This window comes from Siphateles boraxobius, unplaced genomic scaffold (assembly GCF_051911475.1).
Source record: "Siphateles boraxobius isolate OS27281-9 unplaced genomic scaffold, OSU_SipBor_1 120, whole genome shotgun sequence".
Taxonomy (NCBI): domain Eukaryota; kingdom Metazoa; phylum Chordata; class Actinopteri; order Cypriniformes; family Leuciscidae; genus Siphateles; species Siphateles boraxobius.
In genome coordinates, this window is record NW_027508723.1 from 787,501 (window position 1) to 797,500 (window position 10,000).

General features: G+C 38.1%; 1 protein-coding gene across 2 annotated transcripts in view; it reads left to right on the forward strand.

Moving 5' to 3' along the window:
• mcc (MCC regulator of WNT signaling pathway) overlaps positions 1 to 10,000 on the forward strand; it is a 152,894-nt gene that overhangs the window by 75,838 nt on the left and 67,056 nt on the right. For both annotated transcript variants that reach the window (XM_077222479.1, XM_077222480.1), the window contains one exon: positions 9,776 to 9,889. In XM_077222479.1, the coding sequence (XP_077078594.1) occupies positions 9,776 to 9,889 (114 nt within the window). The remainder of the gene's footprint in view (positions 1 to 9,775; positions 9,890 to 10,000) is intronic.

Genomic DNA, 10,000 nt, shown 5'->3' on the forward strand with positions numbered 1-10,000 from the left:
ATGTTCTGTGATGGAGAGCTGGGAAAGACTCGAGCAGACGATCACAGAGGATTCGTCTCAGGCTCGTTTCTCGAGTCCTTTTACTCTCTTGATATGAGGAACGATCTCTAAACATTTAAACGAGCTGATGCTGGTTTCTGACATCATGAAGATTTCCTGCTGCTTTATGAAAAACTAATTTCATGTGTCAGTTTGCGTTTTTTTTATTATTAATTATTTTTTGCAGTATCTAAATGGTGTCTTTTACAGATTTAACACATAGTGGCAGTGCTTAGATAATTGAAGAGGACAGGATAATATTTTACTTGTATGTATTTTATATTCTTAATTTAATTTAGTTAACCTAGTATTTGTGTAGTATTTGAAATTATAAAACGGTTAGTTCCAATCCTTGATTCTGATTGGTCAATAGCTGTGCTTTATTCATGATGAAACACTGTGGGCCCTATTTAAACGATCTAAAACGCAAGTGTCAAGCGTAAGTAACTTTGTGGGCGGATCCCGGCGGATAAATGCCTCTTGCGCTCGACGCAAATCTAAAAGGGGTTGGTCTGAAGTAGCTTCATTATTCATAGCTGTGGTTTGGGCGCAACGGGAAACAAACCAATAAGAGCTTTATATCACATTCCCTTTAAGAGCATGATGAACGAGGTGCGCTTGTTCCATGGCGCAATACTATTATAACGGCGCATTTACCAGGCGCGCTTCAGAATCGGTTCTCAGCCGAGGAGATCGATGTTCTCGCCAGGGCCGTAAAAGAAAGAGAAGTGACATTGTAAATGCGTAAGCTTTATGCCTATTTTTCCCATAATAATGTATAATTTGCAAAAAGGAAAATGCATCTGTGTAGATGAGAGAATCATCTACAGTTCATGCGCGTTGTTCACACTCAGTCTGTATTAAGCCTTGTTTATACTCGACGCGTCCACAAGAGCGTGAAGGTGCGCGCGGCAAAAATGACGTCATTGCGGTGTGGGCGGTCGTGCGCAAGACCCCGGCTGCGTCCCAATTCGCCTACTTATACTACGACCTAAAAGTATGTACTCTTTTTGTGAAGAAAAAGTACATACTTTTGAGTGTGTAGCAAAAGAGTAGGCAAGCTTTGGGACATACTACTTCGTCATCTTTAACGGACAGCTCTGTCGCGTGCGTCCAGCCACCGTAAACTGCCCTGTCAATCATCTTGTCACAGTTAAAATCCTCCATTCAATCTAATTTAATTTCCTACCGTTTCGGAGAGAAATGTTGTGGCACCTTGGTCTGCAGCCGTGGGTCATTAATGCGGTGACTCTCCTCATGTGTTTGCAATTTGAATGTAATGATGCATTTAAAAGTTAATGGCTAAACGGATCTTTACAAAAGTTCACAATGCTGCTGCAGATGCAATATAATGTAGACAACATTGAATAAATAATTTTTCGTCATGTTAGATACTGATAATTACCCACTCAAACCCCTTTATCTAAACCTTTCTACATAACCACTGGACTCGCGCGTCCTCCATGTCTGTAGTTTTTTAACACCTTTCACTCGTGTTTGTAGTTCTAATCGAATCCTCGTCCAACGCGCGATGGGTTGTGGGCAATATCAGCCGTTAAGCTACGTTCACACCGCCAGCGACTTTGTCGCTGTATGTCGCTAGGCTCTGTACTGTGAAGTCGCTTGTGGGCGTTCGTAGTGCTGTCGCTCTAATGTTATTGGAAGACTGCACGTCTGGCCATATCTATACAAAATACCATCACAAGTGATATATACAACTATACAATTTTAATTTGACTAGGAATTAGGCTCAAAAGAAACAGTATATGCTGTTGGGGGAGTGTTTTTATATTACCACAGCAGTGTTCAGTGGATTAAATAATTTACTAGATTAACGATCAATCAATCAACAAATTAAACTCACTCATACTGTCATAAATTACTAAAACGTCATTCGAATTTGACAAATAATCAATTTTCTTGTCCCTAATAGTCAACACAATGCAGGGGAAACTGTAAAATGAACTGCAGGAGTACTAAACTTGCATCATAAAATTACACCACTCGAACTATAAATGTATGAATTAAACTCACTGAGACTGTCGACAGTTTCTTTTCCATGCATCATTTTATTATATCCATATGTGGTTACAGTCAAATCATATAAAACCGTGAAATCATCCTCGAACTCTTCTGTCTTCCCTGCACTCGAGACGGTGACGTAAGCTCCACTGAAAAGGCTTCTTTCCTATTGGTTGTCGCTCGCGAAAATCGCTTCTCATTTGCATAAAGTTGAAATTTCTCAACTTTTGTCGCTTGTCTCTTGTCGCTTGTCACGCCCACATTCTGTCGCCAACGGTCGATGTCGCTCGTGTCGCCGGAAGTCGCCAGCGCTCCATTGAAATTAATGGGATCATGTCGCTTTGTCGCTGCGTGTCGCTGGCGGTGTGAACGGGGCTTTAGAGTGCGCATCGATCTGCACTTCGGATTCTGACCGGAAAAAAGTAGACCATCCGGGTATCTTTGGAACACTCATTTCAACATACTACGATTTGGGATGTACTAATTCTAATTTCGAATACTATTTAGGACGGATAGTATGCGAATTGGGACGCAGCACCCATTTCGCCCGGCGGTGTGCACGGCACTTTTTGTAACATCGCGCGCGGCGCCGCATCCGAAGATGAACGACTTCGAGCCGAATCTGGCCGAACTGGTACATCTGTACCGGCATTTGCATTGATGGGTGACCATAAAAGCCTCTCATTTTGTGAATAGGAACACATTTGCATTAAGCACCCAGTTTGCACTTGTCTAAAGTAACTACTTACATTTACAAAATAAGCCTACAATAGCAGAAGTAAGCCCTGCTGATGAAATTAAGGTTTGAACACTCTTCAATAAGGCTTCAGTTGTTTAACTACTTTGCATGCAGTGAAAGTACAACAAACCTACTGCATTTATTACTCTTTTTATATGATTTAGCAATTAAACTACTTATAAACGGCAAACTACTTCTTCACTGCTGATTCCTGGTGGTTTAGAGGATAATTACTCTGAGTCGCCCCCTGTCGTTTCACAGAATAGCACAACGGCGAGCGCGTCAAGGTGCGCGCGCAGTCAGCGGAGACTCGCGCTCGTGCGGTCGCGTCGAGTATAAACAAGGCTTTACGGCCAAGCATGCGCGCTTAAAATAGCATCTGAATGTACGCGCAACGCGCCACAGACTTTAGACTAGGTTTTTTCTGGTCAGTGGCGCAATTATTTTATGGAACTGGAAAATAGCACCAGGGTTTGTTTGCGCCGGAACACGCATCCCTTTTTGCACTGAACCGCCCGGCGAGCGCAAGTTCATTCCCTAGTTTGCCGGCGTGCGTCTGTGGAGGGAAAGTCCGCTTTGCGCCGGTGCAAAATACGAATGATACATGCGTCATGTACAACGTAAACCGCTTCACCCAGCGGTTCTATGTATCACTGCGCAACCACCCGTATCAACATAGACATAAAGAAAAAAAACATAAGAGATAAAAGGCTAAAATGTTTAAAGTAGGGCTGTCAATCGATTAAAATTTTTAATCTAATTAATTACATACTCTGTAATTAATTAATCTAAATTAATCGCATACACAATCTTACAATGTTTGCATGGTACAATTTCTGGTAAGCGACGTTTTAATTATTATTGCTTGACACAAATTTCACGATTTCAATTTAATTTAATTATTGTGATTTGATGCAGTATTGACTCATTTGGATAAATATTAGGTACACAAGATAGGCATTCAAATTTCTCAAGAAAAAAAAATCTCACCCAATGCTGTAAAAATACAGAGAGCCGTATCAGCTGGTAGTATTTAAGGTTAAAATAGCTCAAATTAAATATAATGCGTGTTTATTACAAATAACAACTTTGATATAAGTAAAAATATAATCCATACGTAATATAGTAGTAGGCTACATACATTTTGAAAAATACTCTCTATAGCTCTTTTTTATAGCCAACTATAAGATGCTATATGGTAATGAAATGGCTTTCCTGAGGTAATTTAGGGCTAAATGTTATGTGACAATTGTTCTCCAGCTGTTTTATTGACCTCTTTTCGCGGTTGAAAAACACTGATTGATCGAGGAATATACATTTCGGTAAGTTTTAGGCTGCCCTACTGTATCTTTCAACATTGGTCATTCGTGTTTATTACTATTAGCTAGAGATGATCGGTTCACGTGCCACTATAATGATCTGTCATGTCACATTTACAAGCGCCAAAACGGTATTGCTTGATTTTCGTAATACAATTAACAGAATCTGAGAGCTGAGATTTTTTTAATATCATAAGTGACGTGATCTGTCTTGTCTGTTTCCGTGTCCTCTCTTTGGTGCGCGATTTTTCTGTGCGTGAAAAAATGGTTGTGTGACGTGAGAGCGCGTGAAAAGTTATAACACACACACACAAGCGCGCTTTCTCTCAGACACACTCGCCGACTCACGCACACACTCCTGGATGCTTTGCATTGATGTGGTACTTTAGAGTTTGACGAACTCCGTTTCTTATAAGTAAATGTTCCAAACAATGATCCAAGCAGCGCGTTCTTGTCTCCCTCCTTCTTTTTACACGAACGCTAGAACGGCTCCGCAAAGGTGAAAACGGAATGAATTAATCTGCGCTATTTTTTTTAACGCGTTATTTCTTCTCAGATTAATTAATCGAAATTAACGCGTTATTTTGACAGCCCTAGTTTAAAGTCAATTTTGATTTACTAGGTGGCATGACAGTAGATGAGTGGTTTGAGGAACAATTTGGAGAGACTTCTACGAATATGAACCGTCATGCTCAAGTGCTGAAATATAACATTGATAACAACTGTCAGAAGCTCCAAAGGCATCAGTAGTTATATAGCGTAAAGCCTAGTTCACACTACATGATTTTAAGCCCGATTTGCAAATCGTTGAGCTCGCCGACAGGTCAGGGTTTTATCGCGTGCAAATCGCGGGGGATTAGCGGGCGATGAACGCTCGCCAATCTGTTAGTATGAAAGAGCCAACAACGCATCAAAGACGCTCGCAGACGCCTCGCAGACGCGTCGACGAGCCTAGAAAAATATCTAGCATGCTAGATATCCAGAGCTGTCGCACGACTCAACCTCACTGATGTCATGAGCAACAGCCAATCAGAGCAAGGCATGGGTTGAGGTCACCGGGTAAATACACGATTTTTGCCGTCAGCCAAACATAAACATGCAGCTACATCTCCGATATATAAACATGCTGTACTCGCCTCCAACTCTCTCTGTAGCACAGACAATCCCTGCTGTTCGCGTATGCGGATCCACTCGCCCATACTCTCTTATTTTTTCTTTTTTTGCTTTTTTTTCTCAGAGCAAATCATCGCACAAACAGTTTGAAGCTCTAGTTTCTGTCGGCGCGCGTGCGGTTTCGCCTCATTTCCGGTTCGTTATATCGCTGATTTTTCGTGACAAAACGTGGTTTGTAGACAAGATAGAATCGTTGGGTCACAGAGTTGTTGCCAACTGGTGTAGTGCGTTACCTCCTGTTGCGGATCAATCACGTTGTGTCGTGTGGTGTGAACAGCTCAACAACTTGAACACTCCTGATTTCACAGAGAGCAAGTCATGTAGTGTGAACCGCACAGTTCAGCCCGACGTTTCAAAATCATGTAGTGTGAACTAGGCATTACGTGCATTTCTGAACGATCCACCTTTGAGTTTGTCCTGGTGTCTAATGAGACGCAGCGGGTTCACCTCATCAAATAATGTATGCACAATAAACGGAGATGTTCAAATAAATTTCAATAAACAACAATGAAAAAAATGTTTGGCAGCATTCTAGCAACTAAATTAATAAAATAGATGAAAGACCTATCTAAGTATGTGCCCTTGTGTTTTTATTTATGTAAGTGCAGAGAGAAATTAACCGAATCAATGGAAAATTAACGTTTTCTCATGCTGAGAGATAAGCTATATTTGTGTGAGGAAATATCACATTTTGCGTTGTAAAAAAAAATAATGGTTCGGTTCCTATGTTGTTTTTATTTGAGCTTTCATGCATATTACACATTGGAGCGTTGTAGCTGTTCACGGTCAGGGACAATTTTTTTTAGCGGAAGGAAAGCTTTTAGTCATTTTGCTTCATGAAAGTTGCACTAAAACATGTTTTTTTACTTTAATATTTGTATTGTGTGGTAACCGTTTTATAAAAGCGATAAGGTTTGCTTAAATATAATATTGTACTTGCAAATGCAGCTTTATTGAATCAGAATTTATAAATATACATGCATGTATATACATAATATGTATATATTTAATGTAGTAAATTTACTATTTAAGTAGGATGCACCGATATGAAAATTATGGCCGATAATTCTTTATATTTGAAAGCCGATAACCGATATATTTGCCGATAAGTTAAATTCCAAATTTTTATATAATTTTTGAGAGCCTGATTACAAAAACAAAAAACTCACCAGTAAAATCCATGTCCTAAACACACAATTATAATGTTCTCATGATAATTTTATGTAGCCGATATGACAGATTTGCGCTGCACATGTTGCACTGAACTGTATTTTCTTTTATTTAAAGTGATTTCAATCATATTTCAAGCAATTCACATCCATCATGATGAACAGTGCACATCTGAAGTGTCTCAGCTGAAGGAGATAATACATTATTTATCAGCTTTAATACATCAGACACATTTTTATTATCGGGCCGATAACAGAAACATTAAAAATAAACATACTTTAGCAGATGCTGATATATCGTTCATCCCTAATATTTATGTTTTGAAAAGCTTATAATTTTTTTTTTGTATTTTTTAGAAAATATATTTTCAGTATTGAATTAAACCTACAATTATTAGTTAATTTAGTAAATTTGGTACTTTAGTATTTTAAAATCTAATTTGATCTCTACTATATCTGAACTCGATTGTGCATGACATTTTTTTTAAATAAATTATGTTAAATATTGATAATCAAATTTTAATCAAATTTTTTATACGATTTTAGAGAAGTTCTAATTAATAAATTTGGTTTGTTTGGCACCAAATGGTTTTGTCTTTCGTTGTGGCACATCTTCATCTTCAGTAATGAATATTTGTTCTAGAAATATGTATTTTTGACCTATATAATACTGATCTATTCTCAAATGGGGCTATGTGTTGTTCTGTAACACAGCTTATTTTTATTAGACAACCCTGTTTTACATCTGTGTGTGTGTGTGTGTGTGTGTGTGTGTGTGTGTGTGTGTGTGTGTGTGTGTGTGTGTGTGTGTGTGTGTGTGTGTGTGTGTGTCCGTCCGCACACAAGGAAGTTTCCAGGTGTTTCTTTAAACACGAGTGGACCGGGATTCAGGATTATAGACAGAGGAACTTCAGGAAACACTAACAGGAACCAGATTTATAGGAAAGAAATTTATAATGTGTAAAAGTTTTCGGTTTCAAATAAATGCTGTTCTTTTGAACTTTCTATTCATCAAAGAATCCTGAAAAATAAAATGTATGACGGTTTCCACAAAAATCTGAACTATTTTCAACACTGATAATAATCATAAATGTTTCTTGAGCATCAAATCATCATATTATAGTGATTTCTGAAGGATCATGTGACACTGAAGACTGGAGTAATGATGCTGAAAATTCACAGGAATAAATTACACTTTACTATATATTCACATATTATATATTTTTTAAAGAAAATCTGGTTATACTGTATTTTTGATCATTTATATCTGTACAGAAAGTATCAGTGGATAATTCAGATTTTAAGTGTATATGTCTATGACAAAGATTGTTTCAGTCACTGTTTCAGGATGTGTTTCTAATAATGTTAAAAAGGTGCATTTATTCATCTGATTAGTTTGGGCTCCGCCCACATGCTCTTCTGATTGGCTGTGATTTTTGATTGATTTGATTGCATCTCGTAGTCCTGTCGCCTGGTGTGGACAAACAAATCATTTGTTGCTGGAATCTTATCGCATCGTGTTTATTTTAAATATTTTAAAATCTCACCAACCCAACTTTTTAATGGTTCTGTATATATAGTACTATATATTTTTTGGATCTCATTAGCAATTTAATTGGGCGATGTATTAATATTTATTAAACCCAATCCTGTTTAATATAAATTTGTCATTAAAGGAACGTTATAAAAGGTTTCAGTCGACATGCATTTAATACTCCTATATGAAATGAATAATTAGCATATGGGTTGAACAGTGTTGCTTAGTTATTTTTGGCAGTAACTTTATTATTAGGATATTCATAATTTTATAGTATGTGGGAAAATATATAGTGCTTTACCCTGAACTGAACACTTTCAGTAAATTACACACACACACACACACACACACACACACACACACACAAACACTGACTGCAGTGTTCTCATGCCAGACTGTGTGTGTGTGTGTGTGTGTGTGTGTGTGTGTGTGTGTGTGTGTGTGTGTGTGTGTGTGTGTGTGTGTGTGTGTGTGGCCGGTTCTCTCAGGATCTACGCTTTGCTTCTTCCTGAGCTTCACTTTTGTTCAGCTGAAAGAAAGAACTGTGTGATTTTATTTCTTTCTCTCCTCTGAGATGTTAGCGGTTAATCATTTTAACATCACAGATCAAATAAAGCATATTTCATGATGTTTAGTGTTACGGCCCGCGTTATTCCACCGCAGAAACCTCTCACACATAAAGAAATGAACGATCCTTTTGTCTCGGATCTGTTTAGATGATGATGATGATGATGTTCACTCACGTGAGATGAAGATCTCCGTAATATCATCAGTCCAGAACAGCTTTTATTCTACATTCATAATTGTTTCAAAGTTTGGAGTTGGTAGGATTTTTTATTTTGAAAAACGAATACTTTTATTTAGCAAGGATGCATGAAACTGATCAAAAGAGATTTATAATGTTACAAAAGATTTATATTTAACCGTCTGGTGCTCTTTGCGTGTCGTCCGAATTTTCTATTTTATTTCAATGAAATTAATGTATTATATTTTAGTTTGATAATGTTTTTTATGGATTTTATGGTAATGTATTATATTTACGCTGTATTTATAATCCATTTATTCACTTTTTGAGCATAGACCTGATAATTAAACCTCCAGTTTAAACTGAGGTAAATCTTTAATGCTTTAGAGCGACAGACTGAAGTTTGATCTCTTTTCAAACACGACACTTGGCAGATTATTGCTGAAGTTACAAAGTGACAGTTGAAAAAAAAACTAATTTTATATTTTTATTTTTGATAAGAAATCTATATTTTCGAAAACACGTTTTACTCTAAGAGTGTGATAAAATGGCAGGCATAAATGTAAGCGAGTAGTGTTGCACATGTGAGCTGATATCTCAGTAAATGAGCGTTCAGTGAGATGTTGTTCGGCTGCAGTACCAAACGCTTCCACTAGAGGAAACTCTCTCATTCATTTCCAATGCGCTCATTTTTAGCCGCGAGGAGCACAAGTGTGACTATTATTATCAGGACCATTTAACCTGTTCAATCATGTCCATGATTTATCTGTGTGTTCACACAGCAAGTGCCAAAACCTTTACCAAGTTTCACACCATTCCGATGAAGTAAAAAAAAAAAAGACCCGTAAAATTTACGTCACAACACAGAGTGTTCTTTTGTTCCACACACTAATAAGGATCATCCACAGTCTAGAAACACTTTTAGACCAGAGAAACAAACTAAACATACACATTAAATCCACCTGTGTAGGTTGTTGGTGTGGTTTTCCGTGGTTTGTGTTGTAATGTGTGTGTTGTGATGTGTGTGTGCAGCTCCATCTTGCTGCGCTGGCGTCTCTGAAGGGTGACGTGGTGGAGCTGAACCAGCGACTGCTGCAAACCGAGAGAGAGAGAGAAGCGCTGGAGAACAGACTGGCTAAAGCACAGGTCAGTACACACACACATACACACACACACACACACACACACACACACACACACACACACAGACAGAGTCAGATCCTGGCACAGGAGATGTTTCCACACGCCATTTCTGCC